This window comes from Oryctolagus cuniculus, chromosome 20 (genome assembly GCF_051225735.1).
Source record: "Oryctolagus cuniculus isolate XC-2025 breed Fujian yellow rabbit chromosome 20, ASM5122573v1, whole genome shotgun sequence".
NCBI classification, from domain to species: domain Eukaryota; kingdom Metazoa; phylum Chordata; class Mammalia; order Lagomorpha; family Leporidae; genus Oryctolagus; species Oryctolagus cuniculus.
Genome location: NC_142886.1, coordinates 14,159,678 through 14,180,692, shown reverse-complemented (window position 1 = coordinate 14,180,692; position 21,015 = coordinate 14,159,678). Strand labels below are relative to the sequence as shown.

The following is a 21,015-nucleotide window of genomic DNA, read 5'->3' as shown; positions in this document are numbered from 1 at the left end:
CCCTGCCATTTTCCGGAGGGAGTCGGAGCATTGGGTGGCCTGGAGAGCTGGCCGGCCGAGTGCCTAACAAAGAGACCACGTCCCCGCATCTGGGCGACAACATTTCTGGGGACGGGGTGGAAGCTTCCTGGTTCTCTTCCCCCATCCCCTTCAGGAGGGGTTTTTGTATTCCAAGGGGTCAAGGAGAATGGCGCTTGGGAGTGAGTGTTCTAGAGGGCGAGCATTTACAGTAAATTAAAATCCCAAAGGAGGGAAAATGCTTGAACATCTTAAAATAAGCTATGGAAATAACTCACCTGACAAGGCCAAGAAAGGAAACCTTGAAAAAAAAATGTACTTAGCTTGGAGTCCCCTGGAGGGTGGCAGCTGGACTGGGATGAGCAGGATATGACTAAGCGTATAGGATAGTAAACCATGAGTTTATCCTGGATAGGTAGTGGGGAAGAGAGCCACGCTTTTCCATAACTGGATGGGAACGTTAGTCTTCTGTAGGAATATTTTCCTTGTGCGCGCAGGCATGCTTCCTTGAAGATGATAGCCCTGGTGGCAGCACCATCTTTGTTTGGAGAGAGGCTGGTGGCACCAGGACCCCTTCCACGGCGGAGCCAGATGGAAGATAGATTGCCTTTCAGTCGGAGGCTGCGGTGCAGGGTACAGTCTGCTGCTGTTTGCAGCTCTGTCCTTCCTGCCGTGGCCTGGGGGTCCCTACCTCTCTGGTCACTGTGGGTCCGTTGGGTCGGAGCACTGCTGCTCTTTCTGAGAGCCCAGGGTTTTGATGACATCGTGCTAACCTTTTCTTCAGGGTGGCCTTGCATGGCTTCTGCTTTCCAACTCCCCAAAACTGCCTACTTCAGCGTGGAATAAGGCAGCTGCTGCTGTCACCTGCTGCCATGATCAGCTTCGTGAGGCTTTCTGTTTTGCTGTCGGGTTGCATTTTGTTGCTGGTCAGCCAAGATGTCACTTGAAGTAGCATTTAACCTGCTTTCGTATTACCTTGATATGATGAAGCTAGAAGTGACATCTCTGGTGGATATAAAATTCATAATCAAAGGAAAGATCACAGGTTTCTGCTCCACTGGAAACTCCCAGTTAGGTATCAAACCTTTAGGACATTATTTGAGATTCAGAACTTCTTTGAATTTTAAAAAATATTCTTTTTTTGTGGATTTTTTATTTACCAAAAAGTCACAGAAATAATACAGTTTCCATTTACCCTCCAGCTGCTTGCCCCTAATATTGACATCTTCCATTATAATGCTGCCTCTACTATTGTCTTCAGCCTTGTTTTTGGATTTCACCAGTGTTTCCGCTCATGTCCGTTTTCTGTTCAGTGATTCAATTTGATGTACCATATTGCATTGAGTTCCTTGAATTTTTAAAGCATGTTTATTAGAGCCAAGTAGACAGGAGCTGGTGTGGCTTAGTGGGGAGGATGTGGGTTTGGAGCATTGGCTAGCTAGCTGGAGGTTTAATCCCTAGCCCTGCCATTTATTAGCTCCTTGACTATAAAAAGCACACAGGGTTGTTGTGAGGATTAAATGAGATAAGATGTGCCAAAAAGCACCTGGTGCATAATTAATCCTGGGGAAATGTTTGTTATCTTCCTCCTGATAGTGCAAAGCAAGAGACTTTTCAGTTGCATATACCTAATAAAGACTCCTTTGGCTATATCATGGGGCTATCCAAGGTCAGGTCATAGGAGTCTGCTTCAGAATTATTATTAATCAAATGTAGTGCATGAACTTGGGAAGCCACATGATGGGCTTCTGCATACCCTCTGTGTGTTTGCTTTTAGAGCACCAAGTTCAACATTACGCAGAAGTGGCAGTAGCCTCGGTGACCTCTGTAGCCCGTGGTTGCACTGGTATTCCGAAGCTCCAAAAGGAGATTCCTGTAGGACCAGAAGTTGAAATTTAACACCAGCCTCTGGGTTCCTTTAGGTGGCTGAGCCTCTGCCCTCATTCTGCCAGCAGTTCAAAGGGGACTCAAATGTGGTTGGCGACATTGATTGGAATGGAACAGCGGACTTGAGGGTGTTTGGACTCTGTCTCAGCACTGGTTTTACCCAATGATTTGTAAAATTGGTGACGACTTGGCTTCTCCCTCCATGTTTGCCACGCTCTGAATATTGGGTCTGTTGTGCTGATAGGCAGTCTAAGCTGCGTTGTGACTGGGAAAACAGTTGAGGCTGGGATCCTGTGAGCATGAAGAACATCAGAAGAGGAAGCTGCTTGTTCCAGTGTCTTCCTTCCCGCCTAAGGATGCAGATAGGAGTACGTGGACATCATTTGACATTTTACGGTATTAATGAAAAAAACACAAAATGTTACACTTTGCTTGAGTATATTTAATAGTTTTACTGCTCAGAATGGAGATTTCCTTTTTTAAGGCTGGGAGGTGGAAGGAAATCCATATGCGAATACCTTGGAGGAGAGGTCCTTTTAGAAAGCTTATGAACTGTTAGGCAAGTTAGGTTCTCAGGTCATCTTCCATCCATTGCTATGTAGTGATGTCTGATGATATGTAGTGAATATTTTCTGAAGGGTCATTCATTTGCCAAACATTTGTTAAATCCTGACGCAGTACAAGGTATGTCATTGGTTACCAACGGATGGAACCGAGGATCGTAGCTGGTCCCAAACTTAGGAGAGAGATGTTTTGACTTTATGATGGTATGGAGGTGATTCACACTCAGAACCCTGCTTCACATGTTGAATTTTGATCTCTCCCTGGGCTAGGGATGTGTGGTCTGAGCCTCTCCCTCCAGTTCTCAGTGAGCCCACAGTTGCCTGGGAAAACAGCGTGTGCCCTGCAGTGTGCTGTGTTAGGGTGCCTGAGGGCTTAGGCTTACTAAATCCATTTTCCTTTCTTCCTTTCTTCCTTTCCTCTCTTCCTTTCTTTTTTTTACAGGCAGAGTTGGACAGTGAGAGAGAAACAGAGAGAAAGGTCTTCCTTCCGTTGTTTCACCCCCTATGACTGGTGTGCTGCGCAGATCCGAAGCCAGGAGCCAGGTGCTTCCTCCTGGTCTCCCATGTGGGTGCAGGGTCCCAAGCACTTGGGCCATCCTCCACTGCCTTCCGGGGCCACAGCACAGAGCTGGACTGGAAGAGGAGCAACCTGGACAGAATCTGGCGCCCCAACCAGGACTAGAACCCGTGGTGCCGGTGCCGCAGGCGGAGGATTAGCCAAGTGAGCCGCGGTGCTGGCCAACTAAATGCATTTTCAACTTGAAATATTTTCAGCTTACAATGGGTTGATCTTGCTGTAAACCTGTCATTCATTGAAGCATCTGCATATTGAGGTCTCTGATCCTGAGAAGCTTGAAATCCAGTAGAAGATAAGAGACATATTTACACAGGTTCTTCAAAAAGTTTATGGAGGGCCTGGTGCTGTGGCATAGTGGGTTAAGCCTCCACCTGCAGGGCCGGCATCCCATATAGGCACCGGTTCTAATCCCGGCTGCTCCACTTCCGATCCAGTTCTCTGCTGTTGCTTGGGAAAGGAGTAGAAGATGGCCCAAGTCCTTGGGCCCCTGCACCCACATGAGAGACCCAGAAGCAACTCCTGTCTCCTGGCTTTGGACTGGCCCAGCTCTGCAGCCATTTGGGGAGTAAACCAGCAGATGGAAGACCTCTCTCTCTCTTTCTCTCTCTCTTTCTCAACTCTGCCTTGCAAATAAATAAATAAATCTTAAAAAAGAGTTAAGCTTCAGGTGATTTCCTTTTAAAAAAAAAGTTTGTGGAAGAGTGGAATAAAGATGTTTATTTTGATGTCTAAAACCTTTGAAATCCATGCATTTTAAATAAAATAATTTAAATTCCATGGAGATTTTGAAGTGGACACAGGATATGAAAGTGGTTAGGGTAGAGCTCTTCAGAGAGAAGGCAGGCAGTGGGGAGTGGGGTTTGAGCTGGATCTTTAAGAGAGAACTGATGTAGTGCTCACTAGAGCAAGAAAGAGAACAGAGCAAGAAAGCCATGGAGCACAAAGGTACAGGGCATATTTCTGAAATACCTGTTAATCCAGTGTGTCTGAACTAGGGGTTTACTATATAAATGGGTGGTAGGAGAGAGCTTAGAAGGCACTGTGGACACAAATGATGAAGAACTTTGAAATGTTTGGTGTGTATGGTGGCCATGTCCATGTACCCTATTAGGGGCACCATCAGTTGGTCCAGGATGGACACTTGTGCCAAACTGAAACAGTTAAAATCCCTTCCTGGTGTTTTTTTTCAACTTGTACTGGAATAATTAGGATGGGGGAGGAAGCCTTAGGTAACGCTTGGAAGTGCTCAGTGACCAGGTTCTCTCGCGTGCAGGACACTGATGAGCGGAGATGGCGCAAATGGTGTCTCATCATGGGTGAGCGTGGAGGGAGACATCCTGGCAGAGACTGCGTGAGTACAGCCAGGTGTAGCAGCACTCATCCCTTTTGGTGGTGAAATGAATTTCTCCAAGGAGGAAAAAAACCCACACTTGAACTGTCCAAAAATACAGGCAAAAAGATGAACTTAATGCATCATGATATCAAACAGGATGAAGGGCAGGCATATAATTGGCTGAAGCTGAAGACCTGCTGTCTAATTCACTTGCTTTTGCCTTTCTCTGCAGATTAGTTTTCAAAAGAGCTTTGTTGGGGCTGGCGCTGTGGCATAGTGGGTAAAGCCTGCAATGCCGACATCCCATATGGGCACGAGTTCTAGTCCTGGCTGCTGCACCTCCAATCCAGCTCTCTGCTGTGGCCTGGGAAAGCAGTAGAAGATGGCCTGAGTCCTTGGGCCCCTGCATCTGCGTGGAAGACCCAGAAGAAGCTCCTGGCTCCTGGCTTCGGATATGTGCAGCTCTGGCGGTTGCGGCCAACTGGGGAGTGAATCATTGGATGGACGACCTCTCTCTCTCTCTCTCTGCCTCTCTTTCTCTTTGTGTGTAACTCTGACTTTCAAATAAATAATTAAAAAATAAATCTTTTTAAAAAACCCTGATATTAAAAACAATTTAAAAAAAGAGCTTTGCCGAGAAGCAAAGGAACCATGACTCTCAGTCACTTTCAGCTCCCCAAAGAGCTTCTGCCGCTTTCCCCATATTGCTAATTTGGAAGGATCTAAAGATCTCTGATTGGTCCAATAAGGTTCTCTGCTGCCCAGCCCAGTAGAAAGCCACTAAGGTGTGTAGGGAAGGGGCTGCTATCCATAAGAATCAGAGAGAAGTGCTCTCCTTTGTAGAGGGACAAAACAGTAAACTTCCCCTTCCGCTTCCGTAGAGGAAAGCTCAGCTTGGGTCTCTGAGAAACACAGCCCGGGAGGCAGAGGCGAGTGTTCAGCAGGTGGGAATGCTAGAGGGTGGCAGATTTGCGACTAGAAATGCTGTTCCCTCGGCGCACTGTTGGGGTGCTGCTGCCTTCAGAAATGTAGGGTACTTCCTGATTGCGTGGTTTTCTGCACCCAGGCTGAGGTTCCATTTGAACTAGAAGTCTGGTTCCGTCAGTGCTTTTCTTCTCAAAGCTCTCTGGTCAGTCTGTGTTACTGAACCCCAATTCAGAGCTTCTGTCAGGTACTAGTCTTTGTAGTGTGGAGGTAAATAATCATTACAGCCACCCTTTGAGAGGTTCTGTGTGGAGGAGGGGAGCTGGGGTAAGGGAAGACGGAAATTGGGCTGGAGCATGGGTCCCTCTGATTTACTTTTTCTTTGCTTTGCCTTTTTTTTTTTTTTTTTTAAGATTTATTTACTTGGAAAGCAGAGTATCAGAGAGGGAGAGACAGAGACAGAAAAAGGTCTTTGCTCCCCAAATGACCTCAACAGCCAGGGCTGGGCCAGGACAAAGTCAGGAGCCTAGAACTCCATCTCTGTCTCATTTTTTTAAGAAAGTATTTTTAAGAATTCTTTAGGGGCAGGGCGGTGGTTGTGGTGCAGTGGGTTAAACCCACTTCCATATCAAGAGCTCCTGGGATCAGATCCTGCCTTTGCTTCCAGTCCAGTTTCCTGTTAGTGCATCTTGGGAGGCAACAGATGATGGCTCAAGTGCTTGGGCTCTGCCACCCACATGGGAGACTTGGGTGGAGTTCCTGGCTCCTGGCTTTGGCATGGCCCAGCCCTGGCTACTGTGGCCCTGTTGGGAGTGAACCAGCAGATGAAAGACATCTCTCTTTCTCCCTTTTAAGTAGATGAAAAATAAAGAAATAAACCTAGAAAAGGTCAGGTTAATCTCATTACATTTTTCATACTATTACTACTACTAATGGCCAATACATACTTAGGTCTTATTCTGTACTAGGTACTGTAATTATGCATTTTAAATGAAATATCTTATTTAATCATTAACTAAGAGTGTACTTCCATAAGTTCATGAAACATTGGATTAAAAGATAAATTTATTTAAAAATTTTGAAATCCTTGTTACAAGGTATCTTCAAAAAAGTCATGAGATTATAAAGAAACTCTGTAGCAAAATAAACTTAAATTTTCATTCCATGTTTCCACAAAATGTTTTTCAAAATTTTTATTTATTTTTATTTGAAAGGCAAAGAGTCAGGGAGAGGGCGGAATGGGAAGAGAGACAGAGCCATATCTTCCATCCACTCATTCACTTCCCAAATTCCTGCAATTGCTGGGGCTGGGTCAGGCTGAATCCAGGAAGCCAGAACTCAACCTGAGTCTCTCATTTGGGAGGCAAGGCCCCAAGTACTTGAGCCATCACCTGCTGCCTCCTAGAGATTGCACTAGTAGAAAGCTGTAATCAGAATCAGAGCCAGGACTTAAACTAAGGCACTCTGCCATGCAATGTGGGCATCCCGAGTAGTATCTTAACCTCTGAGCCAAGTGACCCCTGATGTGTGAACATTGCGAAGTATGCTTCCATTTTTTAAAAATGATTTATTTATTTATTGGAAAGGCAGAATGACAAGGTGGGAGAGAGAGAGAGAGAGAGAGAGTTGGTTCTAGAGATCAAGACCTTCCATCTGCTGGTTCACTCCCCAAATGGCCACAACAGCCAGGGCTGGGCCAGGCAAAAGCCAGGAGCCAGGAACTCCATCCAGGTCTCTTGCATGGGTGGCAGGGACCCAAGTGCTTTGGCCATCATCCACTGCTTTCCTGGGCGTACTAGCAGGGAGCTGGATTGGAAGCAGAGGAGTTAGGTGTCAAACTGGCACTCTGATATAGTGTATGGTGGTCCCAAGCTGTGGCTTAGCCCACTGCACCAGTATGCTTGTATTATCCTCAATTTACAGTAGTTGGGAAAACTGAGATTCAGGGTCATGAAACCAGTAAGTGATGAAACGAGCACTAGAATCCTTCTCTCTCGGTGCCGGAGATCAAATCTACGTGCACTGTTTTCTACTGTATTTCCCTCCAGGAATAAAGCTGATGTGGCAGTTTTTCTGTTAGTTTCTCAAGTGGGCGAGTACAAGGCTTGCATCAGTTTCTCCCACAATCTTCAATGCTTCCTTTGCCTTGATTGTAATGCTTTGGAGAAAGGCAAAGCAACTCCCTTTACAATGTGGTTGAGGTCTCCTCACCCAAGACGTGATCAAAGCTGTCCTGGTGGTAATAAAGAATAATGCCGACTTAATCGATGACTTCTCAGTGCAGCTTGGACTAAAATGGACCGTGTTTATTCTCTGACCACAAGTTTCCTGTTCTGCTATAAGTATAAAGATCCTAAAGTTGCCTTTGTTCTTGGAGAGCTTCACTTTGAATCACAAAACTGTTGGGATGTGGTCTTTTTCAGTAAGATAATGGCAACATTTGGTGTTGTCTTTTTTTTTTTTTGGTTAATGTATTTATTTATTTGACAGAGTTATAAAGAGTGAGAGAGAGAGAGAGAGAAATGTTTTCCTTCCATTGGTTCACTCCCCAAATGGCCTCTATGGCCAGCGCTGCGCTGATCCGAAACCGGGAGCCAGGTACTTCCTCCTGGTCTCCCATGTGGGTGCAGGGCCCAAGCACTTGGGCCATCCTCCACTGCCTTCCTGGGCCACAGCAGAGAGCGGGCCTGGAAGAGGGGCAACCGGGACAGAATCCTGCTCCCCAACCAGGACTAGAACCTGGCGCCCATATGGGATGCTGGTGCTGCAGGCGGAGGATTAACCAAGTGAGCCACAGCACTGGCCCTGGTGTTGTCTGTTTTAATAATTTTATATTTTGTTAAGTACAGTCCATGAAAAATGCTGTGATCAAGGATATTTTGTGGCTTATATGTTAGGTGAGTACCTGATGCCTATGTGTTAACATGAAGCCCTGTGCTGCCGTGGCCTGCTTTTGCTTGCTGGTTCCTGGACGTGGTATCCAGGTGTTTGTCAGATTCACCCTCTGTAACCCAAGAAAATCCCAACCCTATTTCCAACCTATGGGTTGACTACTGGGTTCACTGTTTTTAAAAGTGGGAATTGGAGTTGGAATGTTTCTTTTTATGTTTTTATTGAAAAGAGCAAAAGTGCTAGGAAGAGTTAAAATTACTAGGAGTGTATACAGCTGGTATTCATTGTATGGGTTAATTTGAAAAACCTGTGTGCATGCCTGCTTCTGGTGGAATTTGGATCAGATGAAGGTGATTACAAGAAAATGCTTGGCATTAAAAATCCGCATTACACTGTTATTTGATGGCTCCTCATTCATTCTTCATTTGCTCTTTCACTAAATATCAACAAGTTCTTGAGACGGGTAAGAAGTGTCAGTGGCAGTGGGAGTTTATAATTCAGTAGATACTATCGAATAGAATATTATTGAATATTTAGACTTCAGTTTACTTTCCTGATTAATGCAGTAAACGTGGCTGACAATCCCCAAATCTTGGAATAGCTTAAATAAAGATGTTTGTCCTCTGAGGTGATTTTCACCTTCAGTTTTTGGGGAAACGAATGTTGTCTTTGATGGGGGAAGCCGAGCTGTTTGAGTCACGTGATCCTGTTCAGCGCGCTGGACAGCCCTGAGGCGAGTGGCTTTCTGCAGAGTCCATGTCAGATATTATTTATAGAAGTATTCTGACATTTAGTGAGAATTTGTAATGTTGCTGCCAAGGCGATCGTTCGCGATGACTTTTTCTAATTTCCTATCTGCAAACGCATATTGTTTTTCTGAACTTACATGACTATGCAAATATGAAGTAGCACAAAGCACAGGCTAAAAGATCAAGTTTTCCTAAAGAAACTAGACGCTCGATTACGTGCACCGAGCATAAATCCGTGGGATACTGGGAATGTTTCCAGGCAGAAGATGGCATTTATCTTCCGAATTGTGACTTGGTAGCTTGGAAAATGCAGCTAGGTGCGTGGAGATGAGGAAGGCTAAGACAGAGCCCCAGCCGCAGCCGCAGCGAGCTCGCCGGCGGAACGTTTGTGCTGCGGGGCCTCAACTCCAGCCGGTGCCCTTTCGCGAAGGGACCGCCTCTGCCCAGCGCCGGTTGGTGGGACCCGGCTCGGCGTCGGCTCTGAGCGGGGCTGTGGGGACCTGTGGCCGAAGCCGGCGTCGGGGAGAATCGGTCGGCGAGGAGGCAGCATGGATGATCAGGGGTGCCCCCGGTGTAAGACCACCAAGTACCGGAACCCCTCCTTAAAGCTGATGGTGAATGTGTGCGGCCACACTCTGTAAGTCGGCGGCGGTGTGTTCCTTGGGGGGAGACACGCCAGGTGGGAGGAGAGAGCCGGGAGGTCGCTTGGCCTGGGCTCGGAGGTGTAGAGAATGTCAGTAGCCTCGACCCAGGGCCGAGGAGGCGTTGCTTTTCCAAAATGGCCTGTAGCTGCTAGCCCTGAGCAGCCCTGGCCTGCGTTGCAAGGCGGGGTCCCGGGGTGGTACCCGGCAGTTGGCAGGTGCCCCGCCACAGCCAGGGAAAAGCTCCATCCACTGTGCTTCCAGGCTTCGTGTTTGCTGTCTCCACGCGCGGCGCCGGCCAACGGCGCGGGGCATTGGAGCGGTTCTGTAATTGCATACGACGTGTTTTTATCGAAAAGGGCGGAAGTGCTGTGAAAACGTACACTTAACTACGAATGCCATCTGCCGTTCCGAATTCTGTGAGTTAATCTGAAAATCCCGAGTGTGTCCCCCTTGTCCTGAAGGAGTACGGTTAGACTTTTCATCACTAAAAGGAGGAAAATCCACCCCCCGGACAGTTGATTTCGGAGATAAAAAATAATGGCTGGCATCTGTTCAGAGCTCACCGACTATTCTAAGCGTCTTACTGCAAATTATCTCCCTTTATTACTACAGCGGCCCTCAGGAAGGACGCGCGAGTGTCATTCCCGTTCCCCAGGGAAGGAACCTCAGCCTGCCCAAGGTCCCTTATGAAGGGGCCCTAGTGGGTCGGAACCCAGGAAGTCTGGCTGCACAGTGTGTTGGGGTGGCGCTGGAGGAGGAAGGCTGGGAGGCCCAGGTGTCTCTGGCCAGTTTTATAGTCAGATGTGATTGGGTCAGGGTGCGTCTCTGAAGCACTTGGAGATGAAAGGTGCACACGGAGTATTCCTGTGGTTTCTCTGATTTCTCAGAGAGTAAAGAAAGAGTTTTAGACAAGGTCTTTGGGTAAGCATGACTTGTGTAGTGAGCTGTAGTTAACAATTGTTACAGAGGGATTTGTTTACTTCACTGGCCCCTTTTCTAGTCGTTGTCTTTTGCTTTACACAGCAAAGGAAGTATAGTGGAGCCCTGATTGGTTTCAGGTTAGAAGTCAGGTAAGAGCAATGCAGTGGACTGCACGGACAAGGGAAGTGAGACAAACACTTTAGGTAGGATATTAGGTTTTTAGGGAGATTTTGTTCTGTTTTGCCTCTGTTGTCCTGTGTCGGGTTTGTTACAGTTGGTGCTAAAGGAAAGGGAGTTTGCTTTTTTGGGAAGGATCCTAAATGCAGTTTATTAGAAGGACACTACTAAGTGTGATTTTCTGACTTGACAGAATGAGCCAATCGGGAAAGGTGAGAAGTTAAAAGATTTCATTAGGTAATTATAAAATATTTGTTTCACTTGGAAATTGCTTTTGTTGCATTCTTACATCTTTTTATTAAAAAGAGAGTGTAGAGAGGGGTGGCAAGGAAGTGGGGGAAGCAAGAGGGAAAGAATAAGTCCAGGAAAGCCGAAGAACCTTTAAAACCTAACGACAAGCAACGTACTCGTGTCACCTCTGCTGTGTTTTATTTGTTATGGCGACCGACCCTGTGCAAGGATATTTACCGAGAAGGCAGGGATCGCTGGGTCATCCTGAAGGCTGACTTCCACACAGTTAGTGTACGTTTCTGTGATTGCAGGAGGCAGATGATACGGTGGATATAGGAGCTGTGCTTCCTAAAATATGGCAATTGTGGGGTTGTGAAAAGATTAATTAGGAGTTTATGGGAGGAGCAGAATAGAGAGAAGAAAGATGAAATATTATGAAACTACTCTTCTTGGGGCCGGTGAGTATCGTGCAGAGGGTTAACTGCCGCTGGCTATGCTGGCATCCCGTAGGAGCTCTGACTGAGTTCTGGCTGCTCCACTTCGAATCCAGCTTCCTGCTAATGCGCCTTGGAAAAGCAGTGGAAGCTGGTCCACTTGGGCCTCTGCCACCCAGGTGGGAAACCTGGCTGGAGTCAGGTAGATTGTGGAGAAATAAAATCATGTGCCTATAACCTGATGTTTAAAAGTCAGTATTTTGCCATATTTGCTTAAGATCTTGTTCTCGCTTGCTTTTCTCTCTGCTCCTATTTCTCACTTTTTTTTTTTTTTTAAGGTTTTATTTATTTGAGAGGCAGAGTTACAGACAGTGAGACGGAGAGACAGAGAGAAAGGTCTTCCATCCGCTGCTTCACTCCCCAAATGGCCTCATCAGCTGGCAGGAGCTGCGCCGATCTGGAGCCGGGAGCTTCTTCTGGGTCTCCTACGCGGGTGCAGGGGCCCAAGGACTTGGGCCATCTTCCATAGCTTTCCCAGGCCATAGCAGGGAGCTGGATTGGAAGTGGAGCAGCCGGGACTCAAACCGGAGCCCATATGGAATGCCGGCACCACAGGCAGAGGATTAAACTACTGCACCACGGTGCCGCCCCTATTTCTCACTCTTGTTTAATGATTTTATTGGATAGTTTGTTCTGAGAAGTTATCCTATGGCTGGCGCTGCAGCTCACTAGGCTAATCCTCCGCCTTGCGGCCCTGGTACACCGGGTTGTAGTCCCGGTCGGGGCGCCGGATTCTGTCCCAGTTGCCCCTCTTCCAGGCCAGCTCTCTGCTGTGGCCAGGGAGTGCAGTGGAGGATGGCCCAGGTGCTTGGGCCCTGCACCCCATGGGAGACCAGGATAAGCACCTGGCTCCTGCCATCGGATCAGCGCGGTGCGCCTGCCGCAGCGCATTGGCCGCAGCGGCCATTGGAGGGTGAACCAACGGCAAAGGAAGACCTTTCTCTCTGTCTCTCTCTCTCACTGTCCACTCTGCCTGTCAAAAAAGAAAAAAAAAAAAAACAGAAATTATCCTGAAGAATCTAAAAACATTTTTTTAATGTAACCTTATTTTTTTTAAATGATTTATTTTCTGTTTGAAAGGAAGAGTTAGAGCGAGAATGAGAGAGAGACAATCTTCTATCTCCAAATGGCTGCAATGGCTAGGGCTAGGATTTGGGAACCTCTTCTTGGTCTCTGGGTGCAAGGGCCTAAGCACTTGGGGCCATCTTACGTTGCTTTCCCAGGCACATTAGCAGGGAGCTGATTGAAAAATGGAGCAGCCGCGAATCCAACGGGCACCCATTATAGGATGCTGGCATCACAGGCAGCAGGCAGCTTTACCCACTATACCACAGTGCTGGCTCCCCAAAATTTAAAAAAATTATTTAAATATTTGAGACCGAGAGTGCTTCCATCCACTGGTTCACTATATAAATGACTGCAAGGACTATGGCTAGGTGGGGGCTGGAGCTTGGAGTCCAAGCTGGGAGCCCAGAATGCAGTCCAGGTTTCCCACATGAATGGCAGGAACCCATGAGTCTCCTAGGATCTGCATTGGTGGGAAGCTGGAGTCAGGAGCTGGAGCTGGGAGTTAAACCCAGGGACTTCAGTGTGGAATGTGGGTGTATAAACTGCTAGGGTAGATACATGTTCCTATTGCATATTTGTGTATAGTCTAATATGTTCCTCATTCCTCTTATGAACATATCTAACATGTTCCTCTGTGTTTCTTCCAGATTATTAGTTAAATTTGGAAGTTTCGGGGCCAGCATTGTGGTGCAGCAGGTTAAGCCACTTTCTGGGACACTGGCATCTGATAAGAGCGTGGTTCCAGTCTCTGCTGTTCCACTTCCAGTCCGATTTCCTGGTGATGTACCTGGGAAAGCAGTGGAAGATAGCCCAAGTCCTTGGGCCCCTGGACCCATGTGGGAGACCTGGTTGGGGTTCCAGACTCCTGGCCTATCTCTGGCCAGTGTGGTCATTTGGGGGAGTGAACAAATAGATCATCTCTCTCTCTCTTCTCTTTTTCTCTATCTCCCTGTCTCTTTAACTCTGCCTTTCAAATAAATGAATAAATAAATAAATCTTAAAAAGTTTATGAAAGTTCAGTTTATTAATTGGTAAGAAGAGTGATAGTCATTCATTTTAATTAATATGCAGCACCTTTGTGCAATTAAGAAACTATCTACTCTGGGCAGAAAATTAGGCAAAGGCACTCATTGTAGACAGTTTCTACTGTTTTTTTTTTTTATTATGATTCACATTTTTATGTTATTTTGCTTCTTAAATTAAAATATTTATTTGAAATGTAGAGAGACAGAAAGACACATTGTGGAGATCTTCCATTCACTGGTTCATTCCCCAGTTGCCCACAACAGCTAGAGCTGGGCCAGGCTGAAGCTAGGAACCTGAAACTCATCCAGCTCTCCTATGTGGGTGGCAAGGACTAAATACTTGAGCCATCTGCCACCTCCCAAGGTATGCACTAGCAGGAATGTGGAATTGGTAATAGAACCCAGACTCAAACGTAGGCACTCCAACGTGAGTTGTAGGCACCCCTAGTGTGCTTTATCTACTACACATTAACTACTGTACCAAATGCCAATATTTCTGAAATTTTTGTCACATAGAAATTGTATATATATCACATCGTGTTTTGATACATGCATATACTGTGTAGTCTTCAATTAGGAAAGACTTTTTTTTTTTTTGAAGATTTATTTATTTATTTGAAAGGCAGAGTTAGAGAGAGAGAGAGTGAGTGAGTTTTCCATCCACTGGTTCATTCCCCAAATGGCTGAAAAGGTCAGAGCTGGGCTGGTCCAAAGCTAGGAGCTGCTTCTTCCAAGTCTCCCAAGTGGGTGCAGGTGCCCAAGTACTTGGGCCGTTTTCCTCATTTCCCAGGAGCATTAGCAGGGAGCTGGATCAGAAGTGGAGCAGCTGGGAATCTAACTGACACCCATATGGGATGTCTGGAACTACAGGTAGCGGCTTAACCTGCTACACCACAGCACTGGCCCCTCACTGTTGTACTCTTCACTTCTACGAGAGCAATTTTGTTAGATTGCACATATGAATGGGATCATATGGCACTTGCCTTTTTGTGCTTGGCTTATTTTGCTTAGCATAATGACCCCCAGTTTCACCCATGTTGCTGTGAATGACAAGATTTTATCCTTGTTTTTTGGCTGGATAGTATTTGATTGTATGTACCAAGTTTTCTTTATCCATTTATCAGCTGAGGGACATTTAGGTTGCTTTCATTTCTTTGCTATTTTTTTAAAGATTTATTTATTTATTTGAAAGAGTTACACAGAGAGAGAAGAGGGGGCGAGAGAGAGAGAGAGAGAGAGAGGTCTTCCATCTGCTGGTTCACTCCCCAGATGGCCGCCATGGCCAGAGCTGCGCCGATCTGAAGCCAGGAGCCAGGAGCTTCTTCCAGGTCTCCCACGTGGGTTTAGGGGCCCAAAGACTTGGGCCATCTTCTACTGCTTTCCTGGGCCATAGCAGAGACCTGAACAGGAAGTGGAGCAGCCAGGTCTCAAACTGGCACCCATATGGGATGTGCTTCAGGCCAGGGCGTTAACCCACTGCGCCACAGCACCGGCCCCATTTCTTTGCTATTCTGCGTACTGCTGCAGTAAACATGAAAGTGGAGATGTCTTCTTCCATAGAGTGAATTTATTTCCCACGGATTTATACTCAGTAGTGGGATTACTGGATTATGTAATAGTTACATTTTTAGTTTTTTTTTTTTTTAATATTTGAAAGGCAGTGACACATACACACACACACACACACACACAGAATGATTGAGAGAATCATATACTGGTTCACTCTGCAAATGCCTGTAATAGCTAGGGCTGAGTCAGGCCAAGGCCAGGGGCCTGGAACTCCATCCAGATCTCCCACAAAGATGGCAGGGACTCAAGTACTTGAACCATTATCTGCCGTCCCCAAGATGCGCATTAGCAGAAAGGTGAATTGGAAGTGGAGTCACTGGAACACAAACCAGGCAATACAGGATGTGGGTATCCCAAGCAGCAACTTAACCCTTGTGCTAGATGCCTGTCCTAACCTCCAAACTTTTAATCCCTTGCAGAACTTGTTGGGGTTTGATTTTAGGCTTTGTTAGGGCGAGTCTAGAATAATTCTTATTCTAGGATTTGATCCTTCCTCTTTGTTGAAGCTTTTTTGGTATTTCAACTAGATGTCCGAGATATAGTAAGGTGTTAATGTGATTTCTTTACTCTGGCTGATGGGAACTCCCAAGTGTAACTCGTACTCCTTAACTTCTTTTTTTTTTTTTTTTTTTGACAATAGCTGGCGCGCTGCAGCCGGCGCACAGCGCTGATCCGAAGGCAGAAGCCAGGTGCTTCTCCTGGTCTCCCATGGGGTGCAGGGCCCAAGCACTTGGGCCATCCTCCACTGTCTTCCCGGGCCACAGCAGAGAGCTGGCCTGGAAGAGGGGCAACTGGGAAAGAATTCGGCTCCCCGACCGGGACTAGAACTTGGGGTGCCAGCGCCGCTAGGTGGAGGATTAGCCTAGTGAGCTGCGGCACCGGCCACTCCTTAACTTTTAGTATCTCTTCCTCTCTTTACTACTCTTTCTAAACCCTTGATTGGTTTTGCCCTGTGTCTTTGTGGCCTGTTTCTGAGCCAAGGACTTGTGGGGTATCCCTACACAGTTCTAGCTTGTTTGCCTTATGAATTTCAGCCACATCAACTGTGCTGAACTCTGATCTCTACTTTTTCAGCTTAGAACAAGAATTGTGACCTTCTTGTTTGTTTGCTGCTCCATGGTAATGGAAATTGTCCCTAGTTAGACTACTGAGGTGATGGGGAGTGGCGTTGTGGCGGGGGTAAAGCCACTGCCTGAGATGTCAGCATCCCATATGGATCCCACTGCTCTACTTCTGATCCAGCTCCCTGCTGATGCACCTGGGAAAGCAGCAGAAGATGGCCCAAGTGCTTGGGTCCTTGCACCCATGTGGAACACCTAGATGAATATCTTGACTCTTGGTTTTGGCCTGGTCCAGCCCCAGCCATTGTGGCCATTTGGGGACTGAACCAGTGGATGGAAAATCTCTCTTTCTCTGTCTCTCCCTCCCTCTCTCTCTCTCTGTAACTCTGCCTTTCAAATAAATAAAACATAAATCTTAAAAAAAAAAGAATACTGACGTGATTGTAGAGTTTACCTTTTAAGTTTCCCACCTCTCAGGCATGGCTTGTGTCACTTGTCATACATTTTATTTTATGATTGCTCAAGGTGGGAAGGCTACTCTGACATATCACTCCTTCTTATAGTCTTACAGATTTTTTGCAGTTCTGTGTGCTCATTTTTTTTTGTAACCTAACATTCTTGCTGCCCATTTAACATTTGTTTTGGGGCTGGTAGCGGGTAAAGCTGCTGCTTGAAGTGCCGGCATCCCATATGGGCATTGGTTCTAGTCCCGGCAGCTGCACTTCTGATCCAGCTCTCTGCTGTGGCCTGGGAAAGCAGTAGAAGATGGCCTAAGTCCTTGGGCCCCTGCACCCATGTGAGAGACCCAGAGGAGGCTTCTAGCTCCTGGCTTCAGATCGGCGCAGCTCCGGCTGTTGCGGCCAACTGGGGAGTGAACCAGCGGATGGAAGACCTCTCTCTCTCTGTGTAACTCTGACTTTCAAATAAATAAATAAATAAATAAATAAATCTTTTTTAAAAAATTGTTTTTTCTACTGTAGTTTTTTAACTGCTGTAGCTCCTTCCTCAATACTTTTCTAAGTATTTAAAAACGTTTGTTTTTTTTATATTTGTGAAACACAGAGAGAGAAGGAGCTCTCATCTGTTGGTTTGCTCCCCAAATGTCCACAAAGGCCACCTGCAGAGTGCCAAAGCCAGGAGCTGTTAACTCCATACAGATCTCCCATATGATGCTGGTGACCCAAATACTTGAACCTTACCTACTGCCTCACAGGGTCCACATTAACAGGAAGCTGGATTGGGAGCAGAGCTAGGACTAGAACCCAGGAGCTCTGATAAGGCATGTGGCTGTCCCAAGTAATGTCCAATAGCTAGGCCAAACACCTCCCTCAACTTTTTTTTTTTTTTTTTTTTTTTTAATGGAGTATTTTGCAGAGGATTAACAGTATCTGTAGAGCCCCTCTAGAGAATTCATACCTCAGGGCCAGTGTTGTGGGAAAGCCACCACCTGCATCGCTGGCATCAGATTTTTGAGTCCTGGCTGCTCCACTTCCTGCTGATCCAGCTCCTTGCTAATGGCCTGGGAAAGCAGTGGAAGATGGCTGAGGTCCTTTGGTCCTTTCCACTGATGTGGGAGACCCAGAAGAAGCTCCTGGCTCCTGACTTGGGCCTGGCTCAGCCCCAGCTGTTGCAGCCATTTGGGGAGTGAACCAGTGGATGGAAGACCTCTTTCTATGTATCTTTCCCTCTTTCTCTCCTTCTCTCTCTGTAACTCTGCCTTTCAAATAAATGAATAAATCTTTAAAAAAATCATGCCTCATGCTTTGAGTAGTGATTACAATGAAGATCTCAAGATCCATTTTCTGAAGTAGGTAGTACTTGTTTTCGCTACGTATATAAGAGTTGGCAGCCTATGTATTTTAATAATCCAGAGACAGATCGAATAGCAGAAAGAACACTAATCACAAGTTAGAAAATATGGATTCTAGTTTCACTATAGACAGACCAGTTGTAGGCCAGCCATTTATCTTTGATTTCTTCATTTATTTAGAATAAAACATTTCCAGCCTCCTTCAAGCTCTTACAATTTGGGTAATTTAAGGTAGTAGTTAATTAGAAAATGCATTGATGATCAGTAGCTTAAGTCTTTTAGACTTTTTATAATCAATAAAACCCCTTCATAAGATACTAAATTTTTTGGTTCTAATATATATTTTTTTTATTTTGACCAAAAATGACTATTTACATTAGTCTATAAGATGCAGTTTGTAATAATATATAAATTTGTTTTTTTGAATGTTATTTCAAGTCCTTTAAAATTATCTTCGCAAACTCTTTACTAATTATGTTATTAGTACTGCTGCTGCTTCTTCTTCTTCTTCTTTTTTTTTTGACAGGCAGAGTGGACAGTGAAAGAGACAGAGAGAAAGGTCTTCCTTTGCCGTTGGTTCACCCTCCAATGGCCGCCGTGGCTGGCGCACTGCAGCCGGCGCACCGCGCTGATCCAATGGCAGGAGCCAGGAGCCAGGTGCTTTTCCTGGTCTCCCATGGGGTGCAGGGCCCAAGCACCTGGGCCATCCTCCACTGCACTCCCTGGCCACAGCAGAGAGCTGGCCTGGAAGAGGGGCAACTGGGACAGAATCCAGCGCCCCAACCGGGACTAGAACCCGGTGTGCCGGCGCCGCTAGGCGGAGGATTAGCCTAGTGAGCCGCGGCGCCGGCCTAGTACTGCTTCTTTTAATATGTCTATAAAGAACTTTGTTTGCTAGTCTTTCTTTTCTAATTCTCTTTAAGACTTATTTATTTATTTTAAAGAATTATTTTATTTATATGAAAGAGTTACAGAGAGAGGTAGAGACACAGAGAGAGGTCTTCCATCTGCTGGTTCACTCCCCAGATGGCTGCAATGGCCAGAGCTGCACTGACCTGAAGCCAGGAGCTTCTTCCGGGTCTCCCACGTGGGTGCAGGGGCCCAAGGACTTGGGCCAGCTGCTGCTGCTTTCCCAGGCCATAGCAGAGAGCTAGATTGGAAGAGGAGCAGCCAGGACTCAAAACTGGTGCCTATATGGGATACAGGCACTTCAGGCCAGGGCTTTAACTCGCTGCACCACAGTGCTGGTCCCTAGACTTATTTATTTGAAAGGCAGAGTTAGAGAGCGAGAGACACAGAGAGTGATACTCCATCCCCTCATTCAATCTGCAAATGGCTACAAAGGCCAGGGTCAGGTGAGGCTGAAGCCAGAAGCCTGGAACTCTGGCCAGGTGTCCCATGTGAGTAGCAGGGCCCAAGGACTTGGGCCATCTGCTGCTTTCCCAGATGTATTAGGGAGCTGGATTGGAAGTGGAGCAGCTGGAACTTAAATCTGGACTCGTATGGGATGCTGGCATTGCATATGGCAGTTTAAGCTGCTGTAGCGTTAGCTGGTGGGGGGTGGGGATCCTTTTTTTTTTTTTTTTTTTTTTTTAATTTATTTTATCTGTTTGAAAAGCAGAGTTACAGAGGGAGAGAGGAGCCAGGGTTTTCTTCCGGGTCTCCGACTTGATATAGGAGCCCAAGCACTTGAACTGTTTTCCACTGCTTTCCCAGGTCTATTAGCGCGGAGCTGGATTAGAAGTGGAGCAACCAGGTCTCAGACTGGCACTCAAATTGGATATTGGCTTTGTAGGCAGTGGCTTACCCCACTGCACAGTGATGGCCCCCAGGGAATCCTTTTTTTTATGATTCATTCTATTTGCAGTCATGTGTTGCATAATGATATTTTGGTCAGTGGCAGACCACAATGTACAATGGTGGTCCCATATGCTATAGTGAAAGTGAACTATTCCTGGTGCCCAGTGATGTAGTCATCATAATGTAACATAATGAGTGGAGTGATAGTGGTATGAACAAGCCTGCACTGCTGGTTGAATAAAAGCATAGCACAAACGGTTATATTCAGTGCATAATACTTGACAATAATAATAAGTGACTTACTAGTTTATGTATTTCCTATATTTTTATTGTTATTTTGGAGTGTATTCCTACTTATTAAAAAACTTTACTTTTTAAAACAGTGTGCTGTGTTGCTAGAACAGCACCCTCAAATCTCCTTACATTATCAAGTTTGTGTTCCAAGATTCATACAGGTAATATAAAGCTATCAGATGTTCCAGCTTCTTTATTAAAATGCGGGTTATTCTGTAAGAACCCAAAGCAATAGCACATCAGTTTCTTTCTGGGATATAAGTATAAATAGAAATAAAATTAACTGGTTTTCTCATCAGGCATAACATTTTTTCTATTTTTTTAAGATTTATTTATTTGAGAGGTAGAGTTACAGACAGAGAGAGGGAGAGACAGAGAGAGAAGTCTTCCATCTGCTGGTTCACTCCCCAAATGGCCGCAATGGCCGGAGCTGAAATGATCCAAAACCAGGAGCCAGGAGCTTCTTCTGGATCTCCTATGTGGGTGCAGGAGCCCAAGCACGTGGGCCAACTTCCACTACTTTCCCAGGACATAAGCAGAGAGCTGTATCAGAAGAGGAGTATCTGAGACTCGAACCGGCACACATTTGGGATGCTGGCACTGCAGGTGAAGGCTTAGCTTACTACGCCACAGTGCTGGCCCCTCTATTTTTCAAAAAATCATTTATTTATTTGAAAGGCATTGAGAGAATGAGTATCAAGAGATCTTTAATTTGATGGTTCAGTCCCCAAATGCCTGAAACAGTCAGGGTTGTACCAGGTTTTAGCCAGGAACCTAGAAGTCAAACCGGTTCTGCCACGTGGGTTGCAGGGACCCAAGTACTTGAGCCACCACCTGCTGCCTCTCAGGGTATGCATCAGCAGGAAGCTTGACTTGGAAGCAGAGCCAGAACTTGAATCCATGCACTCTGAGTACAGGATTTGGTGTTATCTGTTGTACCAAGTGCCCACCTCTAATTTGTTTTCTCTTTTTTCTCAC

General features: G+C 46.0%; 1 protein-coding gene across 5 annotated transcripts in view; it reads left to right on the top strand.

The window, feature by feature from the left end:
- Nucleotides 1–21,015, top strand: part of MNAT1 (MNAT1 component of CDK activating kinase) — a 235,352-nt gene that overhangs the window by 1,500 nt on the left and 212,837 nt on the right. For 2 of the 5 annotated variants that reach the window (XM_002719546.6, XM_089322591.1), the window contains exon 1: nt 9,030–9,580. The exons of 1 other annotated variant lie outside the window; for it this stretch is intronic. In XM_002719546.6, coding sequence (XP_002719592.1) covers nt 9,492–9,580 — 89 coding nt within the window. In that variant the 5' untranslated portion in view covers nt 9,030–9,491. Of the gene's footprint in view, nt 1–8,568; nt 8,658–9,029; nt 9,581–21,015 lie in introns of those variants that run through there. 2 more of the 5 variants (XM_089322593.1, XM_089322592.1) reach the window with 2 other exon arrangements.